General features: G+C 45.7%; 1 protein-coding gene across 1 annotated transcript in view; it reads right to left on the reverse strand.

Annotated features, from left to right (window-relative positions):
• itga9 (integrin, alpha 9) overlaps positions 1 to 20255 on the reverse strand; it is a 632947-nt gene that overhangs the window by 47084 nt on the left and 565608 nt on the right. The window contains exons 25-26 of the mRNA XM_038809824.1: positions 18335 to 18454; positions 17456 to 17557 (exon numbers count right to left, since the gene is read on the reverse strand). Of these exons, the coding sequence (XP_038665752.1) occupies positions 17456 to 17557; positions 18335 to 18454 (222 nt within the window). The remainder of the gene's footprint in view (positions 1 to 17455; positions 17558 to 18334; positions 18455 to 20255) is intronic.

Below are 20255 nucleotides of genomic sequence, written 5' to 3' on the forward strand. Positions count from 1 at the left end.
AATAATTGGAGTGAAAATAAATTGTTTGCAACCATTAAATAAACCAACCCATTTGAATCATTGCTTCTTAAATGTCTCAGCTTATCAGGGGGTATCAGCAGGGGTGACTTAAAGTCAGGTGAACGAGGTGAATTTTAAGAAAGGTCTTAAAAGTAGGAGGCAGGTTGAGAAATGAAGAAGATTAGAGAATGCTAAAGACACAGCTATCAAAAATGAAGCAAATCGATTGGGAGTTGTACAAGAACCCAGAGTTGAAGAAACAGAGTTTTTATACAGTTGTCATAGGAGTTTTAAATTAGGGTCATGGGACGGGACACACCCAGAGCCAACATTGGTTAACATTGTTTGGTGCAAAATAGATCATGAGCAGCAATGCTTTCGATGAGCGAAGGTCAATGGAGGGTGAAGAATGTGAGGCCAACCAGGAGAGACTTGGAACAGTCGAGTTTGGAGGTGACAAAGGCTTAGATGAAGGTTTCAGCAGAAGATGGATTAAGGCAGGGAAGGAAGCAGAGGACGGTTATGGAGGTGGAAATAGCCAGTTGTTTGATGGGAAAGATGCGGACTCAGATGCTCAGTTCAGGATCAAAGATACAGCCAAGGCTGGATCACCCTGAGACAGCGAAGCCCGCACTTCCTCTCCTGGGTCAGGAGCACAGAGTCAGGACAATTCCCAGCTCCGCCTGTCTTTGAAAAACTGCCTTGGAAGTTTGGATTTTTTGGATGTTAGGTTGGGGGGGGGGGGGGGGGCGTTAAAAATGGGAATTGCGGCCACCTCTTCCTGAAACAATTCTGAGACTGCCAGGTGCAGAGGCTGGTTGGGCTAAAGGTCCTTTTGAATCTATGAGGAAAAGGAATAAAATAAAAAAGTCAACCCTCCAGCCGTCCCTCACACACACACACACACACACACACACACACACACACATTCCTCATCCATGCCAACCTATGTCCCTTTACCCAGGCCCAATGGCTCCATATACCTTCCATGCAATTCTATGCCTCTCTATGTTTCCCAATGGCCCCTCACTCCTTGCCAACCTATACACCTCTTCCCACCCCACAGGGCCCTTTGCAGCCACTATGGCAACTTATAAATGTATCCACTATGGACAGTCTTCAGGACCCCCGCTGGGATTAAGCAAGTTCTTAAGCATCTATTCTTTAATTTAGTATTTACAATAAAACCCTCATTAATATAAACCCGTTCACTACAGTTTTAATCCCTTATAAAAACAATAGTTGTATTCATAGACCCATTTCAAAGATTTGAAGATGTCAAACTGCGAACTGACAAGCACCCAACTGTAATAATAATAATCTTTATTAGTGTCACAAGTAGGCTTACATTAATACAGCAATGAAGTTACTGTGAAAATCCCCTAGTCGCCGCACTCCAGCACCTGTTCAGATACACAGAGGGAGAATTCAGAATGTCCAATTCACCTAACAAGCATGTCTTTCAGGACTTGTAGGAGAAAACCGGAGCACCCGGAGGAAACCCATGCAGACACGGGGAGAACGTGCAGACTCCACATAGACAGTGACCCAAGATGGGAATCGAACCCGGGTCCCTGGCGCTGTGAAGCAACAGTGCTAACCACTGTGCTACCGTGCCACCCCAATGACAGGTTATGGAATCAGTCATATGGCAGTAATCCTATAATGATAGAAGTCAGGCTAATGCCAATAGACAAAGTGAAATATGGCGCACTGATTTTTTTAATACTGCAGCTTGATTTTCAAATATTTAAGGGCAGGAGATTTAAAATCCTTGCCAATGTGACAGCTTCCTATTGCAGTTCTGCTTGACTGTTCTCTTGACAGCTCCAATTAACTTGACAGTTCCACTTTCATACGCGCATGCATATCTACTTTTAACAATCCAAAATGGAACCATATCAAAAAGGGTACTATTTCTCCAATGAACTCAGGTAAGTTTACACCTCCTACCAGATCTGAAGTTCACCAGCTATGTTTTGGACATCCCGCTATTGAAAAGAGGATCAGACTGAGGCAGTTGCCTCCATGAACCATGGATACGCTATTTAGAACCCGTCACCAATTTACGGCGCCAACAAAAATGGGCGGGTTGGGTTCAGGGACTGGACTTCTGGGTTCATGCCTCCACAGCCACTTTTGCTGAGGTGGAAAGGGGCTTTCAGCGTACACAATGTTTAACAGGAGGAAAATGTGTCACATCAGGATTGGCTGTGGGACAAGCAAACTGACAAGAACAGAAACAGATGGTTGGAGCAAGGCAGAAAGTGGATAGTACAGATTGCTATCATTCGAAAAATGTCAAACCTGACCCCATATGTTTTGATGATATGATGTTAATTAGGGCAACTTCAATGCTGTGACAAAGTCAGAAGCCAGGTGGAGAGATTCAAAATCGGAGCTGTAAAAAAGATAGGCAAGTAGGAGGTGGCAGCACATTCAAGGTTTTGTACAGGAAAGGAAGTAGGAGTAGGGACAGCGGTATCCAAGATCAGGAGAATGTACATGTTTCATGGAAGGCCTGATGATTGTTTTGAAAAGGAAAGCGATATTACTTGAGGAAAGGCGATAATTTACAATATCAGCTAGCATGGGAACCAAGAAATAACGTTGGTGGTCAGTTGCGAATACTGGGAATGAGGCCAAGTGGACTGAAGATGGGTTTGATGGATAAATTGAACTTGGAGAGGGCAGGAAGGGAGGCAGGGCAAAAATGAAATAAACAGGTTTAGGGTTAGGGCAGGAGTAGCAGCTTGGGATTTCTGGCCATTAAAAATATAAATATTCTCACTCTCAGCAATACAGAAATGTTCCGAAAATATTAACATGGCTCAATGGTACCACCCCTCCCTCCCGCTGACATATGAAGCCCCCAGAGCAGACTGGTAAAACTACAAGCTCCCTGAACTCCACTCTTGCAACTTCGAATAAACGAACACTAACCTCCTCTCCACTACTGACCCAAGATCAGCACACTATTAATCTCTACTCTAATAACTGTGACTAACAGCAAGCAGACCACCTGCCTTTATTTCATCATCACCCTGTGGTCAATGTCCGGCATACAAACATAACTAGAATCACAGAATGGTACAATGCAGAAAGTTTCCATTCGGCCCATCGTCTTTACGCTAGTCCTTCAGGAGAGGTTTCATATAAATCCCATTCCTCTCCTCTTTTCCCCACAGTCCTGTCAATTTTTTTTTCCTCTTGAGAGTATTGCAAATTGTGAAGAGAATAATGTCCAACTTCAAAAGGACACAGAGAAGTTGGTAGAGTGGGCAGATAAGTGGCAGATGAAGTTCAATGCGGACAAATGTGAGGTGATGCATTTTGGTAGGAAGAACATAGAGAGACACTAGAAAATAAGGGAGGAAGGGGGAGCAGGAGCCGAGGAACCTGGGTGATATGTGCATTGATCACAGATCAGGTGGAGAGAGCAGTTAATAAAGCATCCCTGTACCTTGGTTTTATTAATGGGGGCCTAGAGTACAAGGGAGGTCTCATGATGCAGTAGGTAGTGTCCCTACCTTCAAGTCTGAAGCCTTGGGTTTGAGGCCCACCTCAGGGCTTGATGGCGAAGGAAGGAGTGTTTGCAACGTGACAAACAATTTGGGCATGTAAACCTGCAAATCCTACCAACAAGTCAATAGCAATAAGAGGAGAGACTCCTGGTCAGGCATGCTCCATGTGTGGTGGTGCTCCTCAAGCTACAAGCATCTGCCAGCCTCTTCCAGGAATAACTAGCAATGGAAACAGACAAAGATCTGCTGTAGTGCATCACTAGGTGCAGGAAGAGAATTGGAGTAGAGTATAAGAGCAATAATAATAATAATCTTTATTATTGTCACAAGTAGGCTCACATTAACATTGCAATGAAGTTACTGTTAAAATACCCTAGTCACCACACTACAGTGCCTGTTTGGGTACACTGAAGGAGAATTCATAGAACATACAGTGCAGAAGGAGCCCATTCGGCCCATCGAGTCTGCACCGACCCGTTTAAGCCCTCACTTCCACCCTATCCCCGTAACCCAATAACCCTTCCTAACCTTTTTTGGTCACTAAGGGCAATTTATCATGGCCAATCCACCGAACCTGCACGTTTTTGGACTGTGGCAGGAAACCGGAGCACCCGGAGGAAACCCACGCAGACATGGGGAGAACGTGCAGTGACCCAGTGGGGAATCGAACCTGGGAACCTGGCGCTGTGAAGCCACAGTGCTATCCACTTGTACTACCATGCTGCCCAATTCAGAATGTCCAGTTCACCTAACAAGCACATCTTTTGGACTTAAGAAGCTTATGCTGAACATCTACAACACAGTAGTTAGACCTCAGCTGGAATATTATGTACAGTTCTGTGTCCCGCTGCTTGTCAATGGGGTTTCCCGTTGAAGCCACCCCACGCCGCCAAGAAACCCATGGGTAGGGGTGCACTGCCGGTGGGAAAAAGAAAATCCTAACAGCAAGAGAATTCTGGCCCAGTTCTGAGTATAGCTGGAGAGATTGGGGTTCTTCTCCTTGAAGAGACGGCGAAGAGGAGATTCGATGGAATGTTCAAAATCATGAGAAGGCAGCACAGGGTAGACAGGGGGAAACTGTTCCCTCTTGTGAAAGGATCAAGACCAAGAGGGCACAGATTTAAAGCGATTTGCAAAAGAAGCAATGCGATGAGAGAAAAAACGTTTTCACACAACGAATGGTTCGGATCTGGAATGCACTGCTTGGAGGTGTGGTTGAGGCAAGTTCAAATGAGGCATTCAAGAGGGCATTAGATGGTTACTTTAATAGAAACAATATGCAGGGGAATGGCACTCAGACATAATGCTCGTTTGAAGAGCCAGTGCAGATATGATTAGCCAAATGGCCTCCTTCCATACTGCAACAATTATGTGAATCTTTTGATATATTTATCCAATTCTCATTGGAAATTTACAATGGAATCTAGTTCCACTAGGCTACGCATTCCCAACATCAACAATTTCTGCACTGAACACTGGACGGAATTTAATGCCCTCTCCCAAGGCAGGTTTGGAAGTGGGTAACATTAATCGGGCGGGAGGGTGATGTAGAGATCCCCATCAGCTCGCTGTTCCGTCTGATGCCAATTGGAACACTTAGGTGAGAAATTAATGCCCTCCTAAGGGTGTTGCTGGGGCAAGGTAGATTTCAATGAAAGCAAGCTCCGTTCTGTTTGCTTCTGAGTTTCGAGGAGATCTCTCTCTCTCTCCGTGCCTGATTAAGGGACCTAGCAGTGGGAAGGAGGGGCCCAGTTAGAGCATACACTTTGTCCCAGCACCCCTTGCACACCGCCTAGCCTCTGACTTCCTCTTGTCCTTGCTCATATGTGGCCTGGAGTTTCTTGCTGATCCTGGGCGCCTGGTGGTTGCACTGCTGGCAGCCTCCACTGATCACCTGGTGATATGATGGTAATGATGAGCTGCTGGTCTCTGCTTGGCTGGCAGCTATTGCAGGCTTAGGTGATGGTCCATCCAGGGTTTCTGCCCCCGAGGCCCACTACTGGAACTTAAGTGTCTGACTGGCAGTAAACACAGTGAACCTATCCCAAAGGAGGATACGCAGGGCTCCTGCCAGCTCCCCAGCCAGATAGTGAGATATCACCTGAATTGAATTCTGCCCACTGTTGCTTCTTCTTGCTTCTGATTCCTTTGCCAGCCACCTCGATATTGAATCTCCCCCGAATATCCCCTGCCTTAGGCAGTACAATCCCAGCTTCTCGAGTCTCTCCACATAATTGAAGTCCCCTAACTCTGGCACCATTCCAGTAAACTTCTTCTACACTCTCTTTAAAGCCTTAACATCCTTCCTAAAGCCTGGTGCACAAAGCTAAATGTAATACTCCAGCTGAGATTTGCCGAGTATTTTGTAAAAGTCTTATCATGGGTTTGAATTTGCTGCTTTTATTAATATAGTCATTTCTGAAGCAATGCTTTTGCAATGCCTCACTCATGCTATTCGCCAGCACTTCCTGTAGCTCTTCTTCTGACCTCTGTCCCCTCTGAGTGTGGCGCCAAGTTAGGGGTTTGCCTTATCACTCTTGTGTAATGTTTCTCCAAGGTCTTTATTTGTATTGGACAATTGCAGTAAGGGTTTGTTTTAAAGTCTGTGACTAGCAGCTAAGGGCCACTGAAGCATCTGGAGTCAGTTCTGAGTTAGTTTTCGTACGATATATGCGGTTTGGAAATCCTGCAAATATTTTTCATAGTTGCACATATCTGTGGTTGAAGTTATTTTGCGGTGGGGACCTGGCTCCTTTTCGACTATTCCCTCAGTCCCCACAACACGAGTTCATTCCCACCCTCCTCTCCCCTGCCCCCACCATCTCTAGATTGCTTCCAGTTATAACAGATTTGATATTCTCAGCCCCCTGCAGCTCTAATTTTTTTAAAAAAGGCAGCTGCACTCAAAAGTCAAATATTTATTAACGCTCCCTGTACACGGGTAAGGAGAGGAGCAAGAGGGACCAGACATAATTTTAATGACAACCGTTTGTGCAAATGGTAACTTAACGTGCTGTGCTCAAACAAATGCAACAAAAGTACCTCCCAAATACTTTTTTCTACAAGGTTCCTTTTAAACCAGTGACTCAACATAAACAGGGAACAGAAAACTTACGGAAAGTCTCTCAGAGCTCCTATATAGAAACACAGTCTGTATTTATTACCTTAGTTACATGCAGTGGAGCATGACTTTATGGGGTGTCTCTGGTAAGGCTCTCTCTAATGGGAGGTCTCTGGTGGGAGTCTTTGCAATTACTTTATTGCTGCTGTTGTAAAGTTTCGGAACCACCACTGCTGATATTAATGTATGAAACTTGAATCTATACAAAGCTTTTAATATAGCACTAAAGGACACATTAGGGGAGGTGATCAAATGCTTGGACACAGGGTAGATTTCAAGCAGTGTCTTAAAGGAGGAGGGAGGTTTAGGGCGAGGATTTCAGAGCTGAGGGCTTAGATGGGTGAAGTACAACCACGAACATGGGGCAAAGGAACTGAAGGATGTACAAACCGAAAGTTGGAGGAGTCCAGAGGTCTCAGAGGTTTGTAGGGCTGAAAGAGTTTACAGATATATGGAGGAGCAAAGCCATTGTCATGGCTTTAAGGAAGATTTTTATCTTATCATGTGGCTTCAGTAATGCCATTATGTGGGTGGAGATGGGCTGTGACTGTGTGAGGTGTTTTTAGTTTCATTTTGAGTTTGACTGCTGTGGACTACAGACAAGGAGAAATAAGTACCAGCCTCCCCGGACAGGCGCTGGAATGTGGTGACTAGGGGCTTTTCACAGTAACTTCATTGAAGCCTACTCGTGACAATAAGCAATTTTCATTTCATTTCATTTCAAGTGTTTTGGCCTGTCTCTCTCTATTTTCATTTTAAATACCAGTTCCAGAAGTAAACAGGGTGTGACTATCTGCTTTAGTAACTTAAAAGATATATTCAGGGAAGACCAGCCTCATTCAAGTGAGAATGCAGAGTGCTGGGCCACGCCCTTGAAAAGGGATTTTTGGTTTCTTGGATTTTATTTTTGAATTGGAACAGTTAATGGGGAATTAATTCGAGTGCTGTGCATAGATTACTGTAGCTGGGTGGTATCCTTATCTTTGTAATTGATAACTAATTCTTGCTTTGTGTTTATATAAATGTTAACTAAGTTCTTAGAATAAAACTTGTTTTGATTAAAGTATCTGGGAAGACTGTTGAATCACACCTGAAGTGAAGGCTCATGTGCTCATCCTAGCCAAATTCAACATAAAAGTTACAGGTCAGGTGGACTCCATAATACACTTTGGAGTTTCTAAGCCCTGGCCCATAACACCATGGAGGGATTTGAACATGAGGAGGGCAGTTTTAAAACTAAGGCATCGGTGACTGGGAGACAATGAAAGTCTCATGGCCCTGCACTAGAACAGGAAGTCATTGCTGCTGATTTCATCAGTGTGCGTCTGGAACAGGAAGTCAGCATCTGCTCCATCCATTGGCACAGACTCAGTCATCATTGTGTGCCAGTTGTCCACTGAACGCGCGCCAACCTTTGACTTACTCCGCTCACCATCCCCCTCACCATTCAATTCCCATCGTTGCTTTTTAGCCTCTGAACCAATATAGATTTCAAATGTGTTTTGTTACATAAACATTATTAGTTGAAGAACGACCACACTTCCAGACAATTCCGGGATTATGCAGCTCACCAAAGAAATATTTTAACCAAATGAGTCACTGAGTTGAATGACCCTATTGCTCTTTCACTGAGCTGAAGGTATTACTGTCCTTTCTGCTTGTGTTAGTTTAATCCCATTGTTCCTTGATGCAGGCACCTTCTAGCAGTGATCTGACAGACACTGCGACTGTATGTCAGTGAGTGTACCCCCTACAGTTACAGTGGTAGTAAACACAGCCAATAGGGTACCGACAACAAATTTTTAGTTGAGACTGAGGGCTGGATTCTCCGCCACTGGTAGCGGAGTTCCCGATGCGGCGGAGAATCCAACATTGACCAAAAAGCGGGATTGGTACCCGATGTTTCTGTCCCCCATGGGCAGTGGCATTGAGGTTTGTGCCCCGCGAAAGCAGGAGGATGCAACTTGGTCAAAATGGCCCATTTGCATCCTGTTAAATGCCAGGCACCGGATTCTCCAAGCCTGCATGATTCTCCGATCCTCTGGGCCGGGATTCACATGGGTGAGAATTGGTGCAGGTATTTCCCAGCGTGGCCCTGTCGTGATGGACCTCGCAGTGGCCCAAAGGGGTAAGTAATTCTTCAAAGGAGAAGCTCCCAAGTCCATTGGAAGGTCCCCCTCCCCCCAAACAATGCAAATTCCGCACATCCCACCCCCAACAAACCCCCTCCACCATACCCCACCCTACTAGATATGACCCCCACGAGATACGACCCCCACGAGATACGACCCTCACCCCCACTAGATACGACCTCCATCCCCACAAGATAAGACCTCTACTAGATTAGACCCCCACTAGATTAGACCCCCACAAGATAGACCCCCATAAGATAGATGCCCATATGATAGACCCCCATATTATAGACCCTCATTTGATAGACCCCCCACCAGATAAGAGAGACCCTCCAAATTACAGAGACCCTCATCCAAGATGCCCCATTAAGAGAGGCCTCCATCAGAAATCCATTAGTGACCACCACCAGAGACCTCCCCACCCCATTAGAGAGACCCCCACCAGAAACCCGCAATTACAGAGACCCCTCATAAGACAGCATTCAACCAGAACCCCCCATAAGAGTGACTCCCACCAGAAATTGCTCCCCACCATTACAGAGACCTCCACCATAGACCCCTCATTACAAAGACCCCTGCCTGGAAACTAGAGGCGAATACTGACATAGACAGTGAAAACAATCACTGCTTTAAAATTCACCAGTACAATACACTTTCTGGTTCAGGCACAGGAAGCAGCACCTGTCAATTCCTATAAAGGAAAACTACATCAGGCAGGTTTAAACCACCTCAGATCTCTGATCTGCAAGGCTTTCATTCACATCAATGTGAAACTGATTTTACTAGCAGTGATTGACAACTTGCACACACAGCCAGCTGTCTGGATTGTTTAATCTCTTTACCCTTCACGCTGAATAGATTTCAAGTAGCCAGCTGTAAATCTAACCGCAATGCTTATAAACATCTGGCTATGATTGTCAGCCCTTGGACCACATCAAAGGCAGTTATGTGCTTTCTGCAGAGAAAAAGAGGAAGTGAGAAGCACTTAACTGGCTTTGATGTGGTCCAAGAACTATCAATAATAGCAGGGAGGTGGAGGGGAGAGGGCCCAGCTGCTGGACCTCGCGATCGAACCACTGCTCAAAATGGCGGCCCAAAAGCATGGTTCACAACAGTTTCCCTCGCAATTCCCATCATGCATAAATTAGCATGGCAAGTGAAAGGAACCAGCTATTTCTGATCGGTAAAAGGATCACTGACTTCGCCGTTTTGATGTAAATACTAAAGCCCATGTCAAAATTTATTTTAAAATTAATTCCATTATAAGACTGCAAGCACAGTCTAACTTCAGATTACAAAGTGAATAGCTTGCAATAATGAAAGCATAGATTTAAAACATCCACAGTCTAACTCGAAGCAAATGAAACAATTCAAGGAAGGTCACAATAAGTGAACATGAATAAAATCTGCCATTGTTCAAAATGTGAATAAGTATAGCAATCAGCAGAAACCAGTAGAAACCAGGGCCGGGATTCTCCCCTACCCGGCGGGTCGGGGGGGGGGGGGTCCCGGTGTAGCGGAGTGGCGCCAACCACTCTGGCGTCGGGCCTCCCCAAAGACCCGCCGCCCGGGCTGGCAGAATGACTTCGCCGGTTCGCACATGCGCCGGTGCGTCAGCTGCCGCTGACGTCACCACCGACGCATGCACGGTAGAGGGGGTCTCTTCCGCCTCCGCCATGGTGCAGGCCGTGGTGGCGGCGGAAGAAAAAGAGTGCCCCCACGGCACTGGCCCACACGGCAACCCCCGGGGGCCCGCTCACGCCGCCAATCCTGCCAGCACCAGAGGTACTCCAATTCCCGCCGGCAGGAGGGGCCTGTCAGCGGCGGGACTTAGGCCATTGTGGGCCGGAGAATCGCCACGGGGGGCACGCTGATCAGCGCGGCGTGATTTCCCCCTCCCGTTGATTCCTGGGTGGCAGAGAATTCCGGCCACGGTGGCGGCAGGATTTACGCCGGCACCGGGCGATTCCCCGACCCTGCAGGGGGTCGAAGTATTCCGCTCCAGATCTGATTACAAGTGTAAGTCACATTCCAATACACAGCAAACACCCAAAGATGCAACATATTCACAGCTATGCTGCATATTGATGATTGACAACTAACCATCCAATCAAATACATTTGAGACTCATCCATGCCAATCAGCACATTACAGGGGTAGGGACAGGTGGAGTCAGACTGATAACACTTTCCTTCAAGAGAGGGGTCCGGGCAGCCATTTTCCATTTCAGGATCACTCTATACTATTTACCTAACTACGCGCTATCTTTATTTCGTATTTTCATATTTCTACTCTAACTCTACAGTCTGCGCAAGCAGTTTTGCTTTGAGCAAAAAACCATATTTTGAAAGTTCAATTTGTTTGTAAACCATTAAGTTAATTATATCTCTTAAAGTCTTCTGCTGGCAGGAGCTTTACTGAGAACATTTGATTTGTAACCACAAGAAGATCTCAAACTCTCAATTCTAATCAATAGACACAATAAAAGATTTTATTTCGCACCTGAGATGTGTAGCTTAAATTTCTGCTGAGTTAAAAGTGTATATGAGACTACACTTAAACCGCATGGTAGATTTCAACAGCAAGGGATAGTGAACCACTCTGATTTGCACTCCCAGCATTAATCAGAGGTAATTAATCTCTGGCAGGAGGACATAGGGCTGAATTCTGCACCACCAGGATGCTACGTTTTGTCAGCATCCAGGGAGTTTCCTGAAGGCGTGGAGCTGCCCCACAATGGGAAACCCCATTGACCAGCCGGCGAAACGGAGAATCCAGCATATGGGGCGGGATTGTCCGACCCCGTGCCAGGTTGGAGAATCGCTGAGGGGCGGCGTGAATTTCCCCCCCCCCCCCCCCCCTCCCCCCCGCCCCCCGCCGGCTGCCGAATTCTCCGGCGCCAGAGATCTGCCAGGGGGCAGAAATTGCGCCGTGCACATCAGCGGGCTCCACCCGGCGATTGTCCGGCCCTGCAATGGGCTGAAGTCCCGCCCGTTCTACACAGGTCCCGCCGGCGTAAATTGGAGTTGGTATCTTACCGGCGGGACCTGGCGGCGCGGGCGGGCTCCGGGGTCCTCGTGGGGTGATCATGTCCCAGAGGGTGCCCCCACAGTGGCCTCGCCCGCGATCGGGGCCCACCGATCCGCAGGCGGGCCTGTGCCATGGGGGCACTCTAGTTCTACGTGCCAGCTGTGTAGGTCTCCGCAATGGCTGGCGCTAAGGCGAAACCCCCTGCGCATGTGCAGGGATGACGTCAGCAACCGCTGAAGCCCCTGCACATGCGCGGACCCGCGCCCGGAGTCCCTTCGGCCCCAGCTGGCGCATCGCCAAAGGCCTTCCACGCCGGCTGGCGCGGCACAAGCCACTCCGACGCCGGCCTAGCCCCAGAAGGTACGGAGGATTCCGCACCTTTGGGGCGGCCCGACGCCAGAGCGGTTCCCGCCACTCCACTGCGCCATTTCTGCCCGCCCTGCTGATTCCCGGAGAATCCCGCCCATAGTCTCCCAAATGGAGAATTCTGACCCAAGTAATGTGTGGGGTTGAAGGTCTCAGGAGGCTGGCAAAAAATGCTGTGCATATGTCAAGTCCAACGGTGACAAAAACAAGAATGATAGTTTCAGTAGCAGACAGACGTGGCACAGGCAAAGATAGACAATATTGTACAAGTGGAAGTAGGCAACCTTTAGGATGGAGAGAATATGGGGTCAGGAGCACTGCTCAGGGTCAAATAGGATGTTGAGATTGTGCCTAGTCTGGTTCCGCCTTAGCATAATTCAGAACAATCCATTTGATGATAAAAGTCTATAATGTTATTGGGAATTCTGGCATTACGCAGAATGTATTTATGCTATTTGTCTTTTACTGGAGATTGTCTTTTTCTATTGGAAACCTGTTTTGGTTTTGCCGGTTTAATATAATTCTCAGCAAAAATATCCCAGATATTCAGTGGGATTAGATTCTCTAAATTAGAAGCAATACCATCACACACAAAAAATTGTTCAGCAAAATGTATTTGCAACAAGATGTGAAAAATCACGTGTGAAACATTTCATCACGTTACTTGTGAGATGACAACAATAACCCTTTTAAAAAAAATACTAATCTCTTCCAATCAAGAAACTATTTAATAAATACTTATCTTCTTAAGATTTCAGGCTAAAATTTTCTGTGCCTTTCATGTTTGGTGCATCACAGTGATGCGGCTGCAAGGGGATCAGGACTGGGATCTAAATATACAATCATATGTGTCCCATCGAAAGGACAGGCAGATTGTTAGTAAGGTCCTCCCCGTGTGTGCGTGGGTTTCCTCCGGGTGCTCCGGTTTCCTCCCACAGTCCAAAGATGTGCGGGTTAGGTGGATTGGCCATGCTAAATTGCCCTTAGTGTCCTAAAAAAGTAAGGTTAAGGGGGGGGGGGGGGGGGGGGGGTTGTTGGGTAACGGGTATAGGGTGGATACGTGGGTTTGAGTAGGGTGATCATTGCTCGGCACAACATCGAGGGCCGAAGGGCCTGTTCTGTGCTGTACTGTTCTATGTTCTATGAATGAAGTTAAATCGATAGTGAGGAGCCATGTAGGATCAGAAGGCGTAGAATCCCTGTAGAGTTGAGGAATTGCAAAGGTAAAAAGACCCTGAATGGAATTATGGACAGGCCCCCTAGCCGTAGTCAGAATGTGGGGCAGAAAATAAATCAGGAAATAGAAAATGCATGTAAAAAGGCAATATTACAATAATCATGGGGGACTTCAAAATGCAGGTGGACTGGGAAAATCAGGTTGGTAGTGGATCCCAAGAAAAGGAATTTGTGGAATGTCTAAGAGATGTTTTTTTGGAGCAGCTTGTGACAGAGCTTATGAGGGAACAGGCAATTCTGAATTTGGTGATGTGTAATGAGGCAGACTTGATTAGTGAACATAAGGTGAAGGAACCCTTAGGGAGCAGTGACCACAATATGATAGAATTTACCCTGCAAGACAAGGTTCCACATTGGAGACTGTTAAATAAGTTAAGAGCCCTTGGTTTTTAGGGTAAGATCCTGGCATGGATAGAGGATTGGCTGAGTGTCAGAAGGCCCCAGTGGGAATAGAGAGGTCTTTTTCAGGATGGCAGCCGATAACTAGTGGTGTGCCTCAGGGATTGGTGCTGGGACCACAACTTTTCACAATATACATTAATGATCTGGAAGAACGAACTGAAGGCATGTTGCTAAGTTTGCAGATGATGCAAAGATTTGTAGAGAGACAGGTAGTATTGAGGAAGATGGGGGCTGCAGAAGGACTTGGACAGGCTAGGAGAGTGGGCAAAGAAGTGGCAGATAGAATACAATGTGGAAAAGTGTGAGGTTATGCACTTTGGAAGGAGAAATGGAGGCATAGACTATTTTCTAAATGGGGAAATGCTTAGGAAATCAGAAGCACAAAGGGACTTGGGAGTCCTTGTTCAAGATTCTCTTAAGGTTCACGTGCAAGTTTAGTCAGCAGTTAGGAAGGCAAATGCAATGTTAGCATTCATGTTGAGAATATAAGACCAGGGATATACTTCTGAGGCTGTATAAGGCTCTGATCAGACCCCAGTATTTTATTTTACTTTTTGGAGTATTCTGAGCATTTTTGGGCCCCGTATCGAAGGAAGGATGTGATGGCTCTGATCAGACCCCAGTATTTATTTTTATTTTTTGGAGTATTCTGAGCAGTTTTAGATAGATAGAACAGTACAGCACAGAACAGGCCTTCCGGCCCTCGATGTTGTGCCGAGCAATGATCACCCTACTCAAACCCACGTATCCACCCTATACCCGTAACCCAACAACCCTTAACCTTATTTTTTAGGACACTACGGGCAATTTAGCATGGCCAATCCACCTAACCCGCACATCTTTGGACTGTGGGAGGAAACCGGAGCACCCGGAGGAAACCCACGCACACACGGGGAGGACGTGCAGACTCCGCACAGACAGTGACCCAGCCGGGCCCCGTAACTAAGGAAGGATGTGATGGCCTTGGAAAGGGTCCAGAGGAGGTTCACAAGAATGATCCCTGGAATGAAGAGCTTGTCATATGAGGAACGGTTGAGGACTCTGAGTTTGTATACATTGGAGTTTAGAAGGATATGGAGGGATTTTATTGAAAATTACAGGCTACTGCGTGGCCTGGATAGAGTGGACATGGAAAGGATGTTTCCACTTGTCGGAAAAACTGACCGGTCCGCGCATGCGCCGGTGTGTCAACGGTCGCTGACGTCACCACCGGCGCATGTGCAGTAGGGGGGGTCTCTTCCACGGTGGAAGCCGTGGCGGCGACGGAATAAAAAGAGTGCCCCCACAGCACAGGCGCGCCCGCCGATAGGTGGGCCCCGATCGCGGGCCAGGCCACCCCCTGGGGTCCGATCGCACCGCGCCCCCCCCCCAGGAACCCAGGGGCCCGCTCGCGCTGCCAATCCTGCTACCACCAGAGGTGGTTGAAACTACGTCGGTGGGATTGGCCTGTCAGCGGCGGGACTTCGACCCATCGCGGGCCGGAGAATCGCTGCGTGGGGCACGCCGATCAGCTCAGCTGGTTTATTAGCCAAACTTAATATCAGCCCATTGGTGGCTTATCATGTCAGAGAGGTGACAACTTTAACCCTGGAGTCCTTGTACACAACCACAACCCATCCTTGTAAAGACTGGAAGGAGGCCACCCCTTACCACCGGGACTGCTTGTACAAGCCAAGAACCCAGTTTCTATGCCATAGAAACAAAAAAAATGATTCACGGCATAGAAAGAGGCCATTTGACCCATTGAGTCTGCGTCAGCCAAAAAGGATCTCTTCAGTCTAATGCTACCTTGTAGCTCTTGGTCCATAGTCCAATAGGTTACACCAGCTCAAGTACATATCCAAATATATTTTAAATGCAGTGGAGGTTTCTGCCTCCCCCATCCTTCCAGGCAGTAATTTCCAGATTCTTACCACACTCTAAATTAAACTATTAGTCCTCAATTCCCCTCTAATCCTTCTACCAATTATATTACATCTATGCCTTATGGTTATTCACCTCTACGCTAAGGAAAATAGGTTCTTCCGAACCATTCTATCTAGGTGCACCCCTTGTTACTGCCCCATACCTCTTTCTCCACGATTTTACATTTCAATAAAAATTCTCTCAGCCTCTTCTGTTCCATAGTTAAGAATGTCAGCTTATCCAATCTTTCTTCAAAGCTAAAATTCTAGCAAATCCTAGAGAGTTTTTCTGTACGCTCTCCAACATGATCACATCTTTCCCGTACGTCAGTGACCAGAACTGTATGCAATACTTCAGCTTTTTAACATGACCTCCCTGCTCTTGTACTCTAGGCTTCTACCAACAAAGGAAAGTATCCCACATACCTTCATGCCCACCTTATCTAGCTATCCTGTTACCTTCGGAGGACATACACTGCAAAGTTTCTATGTTCCTCGACACTTCTTTGAATCCTATCTTTTATTGAGTGTTCTTTTGCTTGACCTCACAGTTCTCTGGATGGAACTCTATTTTCTAGCCCCAAATTTAAAAAAAATATTAAACTCTTGTTATAACGAACCCAGGAGTGTACAAAAAGACAAGACAGCTCACCCCATCTAATCTGGCCGTAACACCATCCAATATCTCATACTCTTCCTAAACTACAATGTCTATTCCATCCCCCCTCTTTTGCGAAAACAGAAACAAACTATTCGTTCAGAACTAAATCCATGCTTCGGCACTTAGTTCTGCTTGGTTCTCCTCTGGCTCTTTATCAGGAAATATCTTTGTGTTTTTCTTAATTTAAATTGTCAACATTCTTTGATGTCCTCTCTTTGGGGTTTTCCTAATTTTCCTCTAATTTCACGCCTGCAATTTCTATACTCCTCAAGGCTTTTTGTAGTATTGAGCCCGTGGCATGTGATATTATCCTGCTTTATCCTACAGTGTAGAGTCTTAGGATGGAGTTGGGGAGTGCAAAATTTGGGACACGCCCTTTGTTGGCACAACTCTCTTTAGTTCTTCATTGTACCTCCCATTTCTTTGACACTAATTTACCTTCAAGTAACTTTTTCCAATCCACTTTTACCAAACCAGCTTACTAAAATTGAGCTTTCCCCAGTTGAATATTTTTAACTCTTGAACTGACTTCATCCTTTTCCCTATAATTACTTAACTCCAAATGAATAATGGGCCAGAAATCTCCGGCCGTTGGGATTCTCTGTTCTCGTTGGCAGCGCACCCCCACCCATAGGTTTCCCAACGGGTTGGGGAGGCTTGAATGGGAAGTCCCATTGACAAGACAAGCAGCGGGAACAGGAAATTCTGCCACCAGAAAATCGCGCGCTGCCTAAAAACACGTGGCTAGGAGATGGAAGAATCTCGCCCATAGTCTACCACTAAAACTTTCTCCCACGAAAATGTTTCCACCTGCCCAGTACATTCCCTTAGTTCAAGTCCAGAAATAAGTCCAGATTTCAGCCTTAGAATGCAATCAGTTATTGTTGTTGTTTGGATATTTTGTGTAGATTTTGTTAAAAAATAACAAAAGTTTCATTAAAATATTTTTTAAAACAGTAACGCAAATCATTTTCCACCTCAGTGTTACTTCAATGCACACGTCAGAGTTTCCTTTCTATTTCTATCTTGCTGACTTAAATTTAGCCCAAACAACACTGATAATGTGAAACAATACTCACTGTTGCATCTTCAGGAAGTCCACCTGGCACCTCCACAATCCTCATTTCTGACGTTACCATTCCTTTTGCCCTGGTAACAAATTGGATAACTGAGGCACTATCCTGCAGAGCACAAAGAGAAGCGGTGAAATAACGACTTGCTACCCTCACCGTTCATGCACATGTTAACACAACTGTTCCAGATATTTTACTTGCCCAAGTAAGAGGTGTATTATGTGATTCTGTTCCATAACATGCTTATTACAGCTGGATAAAGTCAAAGGTCGAGTTGAAATGTGTTGATCCCTTATTAATCAGAAAGATGCTGTGTATTATCTAGGTGGGATTAGGGTTGCACTATGCATTAGCACTCTATCCGTGGGCTTCAGGTCTGAAATTTAAATCCAGTCCAGTCAAATTAGATGAAAATCTTCAAAAGAAAGTCCAAAGTAATATGGGTTTGGACAAGTTTTAATTAAATTGGTCCATAATTTAGAATAACTTGGCCCTAGATTACACAATTCCAAAAAGGCAATAAGGAGAATGTGGGGTGGGAAATGCAAATGTTAAAGAGACATATTTGTGGTGCATGTCTGAGGGGGTGGTGGTGCCAAAGCAGGGGGTAGGGGTTGGGGCGTGATGGTTAAGGCATATGTTTTGGGCACAACAGGGGGCATTTTCCTCAGTGCAAAGCTCACGTTGTAATTAAATTGGGGGCACTCAATAATAGTGCTGAGTGTCGAAGTGGAAATGTGTTGTGCTCAGGGCAGGACTATCCACATTTTAACACCAGATGTAAAATAAAATGCAGGGTACATTAGAAGTCTCAGTTCCAAAAGGAGTTAGCTGTTTCCTATTCCACAGGCGTGGAAAGATCAGCAGGTTTTGGCTTGCTCTCACCTTTTTCAATATTTCAGTATTGAGCAGCAAGTGTACATCGATGTTCCTGGTTTCTTCCTTCACTAAAGAGTTTAGCTTACAGTTGATGATCGAACAGGGCCGCCCAGGTCTATCACAATCCTAAATGGATCAACAAGCCAAGCAAAAACAAACGTAACATTATTCAATTAGATTATTGTTTTAACCAATTACCTGACACATCACTGCCCCGAAACTGCGTAATCGCCTTGCTCACATGCTCCAAGAATTAGGGCGAGAAAGCTGAAAGAACGGCAAATCATGGATGCCAACTGTCACCTCTGATTCTCCCACCCGTGCTATAAGACATGCTGGGAGTAGAATCTAGCAACCACAGGACTGAGATGAAACAAAATGCACCACTGAAGTGGGCGACAGGATTCCAGACACCTGTCTTATATTTTACACATATGCACTTGGCTTGAAGCTTCTGAAAAGTAAGTAACTCAAGAAATAATACCCTAATTTAAGTAACAGTTCAGCTATAAAATTATATTGAAATATAATGTTTACAAGATGCAAGATTTTGCAATAAAATGGAAAGTCAGATAATAAGCTGCAAAATGTACATTTCATGGGATGTGCTCTACGAGGAGCACCAGCTCTTGGACTCACCTCTGCAATCTTATAAAAATTCCGATCATGGAACCAAATCATTATGAATCACCCTGGTTAATGTGCAAAATTCTGAGCACCACACTTTAGAATGGATGTCAAGGTTTTGGGGAAAATGTATTACAGAGGTACCTGGGATGAGGGATTTTAGTTACCTCAAAAGCCGGGGATTGTCCTCTTCATTCAGGGAAGGTTTGATAGAGGCATTGGAATTTATGAGGAACTTTTTTCTTATACATTTACCCAATTCAATTTTTTTTCCAAATTAGAGGCAATTTAGCGAGGCCATATCACCTACCCTGCACATCTTTGAGTTGTGAGGGCAAGACCAACGCAGACACGGGAAGAATATCCAAACTCCACACGGACCTGGGGCCGGGATTGAACCCGGGTCCTAGGCATCGTGAGGTAGCAATGCTAACCACTGCTCCACCGTGCCGTCCCCTAAAATTATGAGGTACTTTGATGTGTACATGGGGCAAAACATTTCTTCAGAGGAATGGTCAATAACTTCTACTTGCATTTGGAGGCAGTCAGCAAATGTTCACTAAATTCGTCCCTCAGATGAGGGGATTGTCCTATGGTGAGATGCTGAGTAAACTGGGCTTTCATTCTCTGGAGTTTAAAAGAATGAGAGGTGTCTCCATGAAGCACACACAATTCTGAAAGGGTTTTAAACCACTAAGAGGTTGTTTTCCCTGCCTGAAGAATCAAGAATACAAAGGCACAGTCTTAGGGTAATCATTTTGGACTGAGGTCTGGAGAAATTTCTTCACTCAAAAGCGTTATGAATCTTTTGAATTCTCTCTCAGAGGGTTGTGGATGTTACATTATATTGCATAATATTACATAAATATATTGAAGATTGGGATAGGCGGCCTTTTGGTCTCTCAGGGAGTCAAAGGGTATGAGGAGTGGGTGGGAAGGGGGTATTAAAGCTGAATACCAGCCATGATCATACTGAATGGCGGGGTATTATCAGACGGCCATATTGTCTATACCTGCTCCTTCTTATACAGCAGAGAATACAGATTTAAAATAACTGCCAAAATATCCATGGGAGAGATGATAAGAGACATTTTTTATTCAGAAGTTGTCATAACCTGAAATGCATTGTCATGGTGGAAGCAGATGCAACAGGATGAAATTGGATCACTGCTTAAAAAGGGCTATGAGAAGACTGGGGTGATGAGATCTATTTGCTGGCTCATTCTAGGAACTTTTTTTTTCATTACAGCGCAGTACAGGCCCTTCGGCCCTCGATGTTGTGCCGTCCTGTGAAACCCCT

The sequence above is a fragment of the Scyliorhinus canicula genome, chromosome 10 (genome assembly GCF_902713615.1).
Source record: "Scyliorhinus canicula chromosome 10, sScyCan1.1, whole genome shotgun sequence".
Taxonomy (NCBI): domain Eukaryota; kingdom Metazoa; phylum Chordata; class Chondrichthyes; order Carcharhiniformes; family Scyliorhinidae; genus Scyliorhinus; species Scyliorhinus canicula.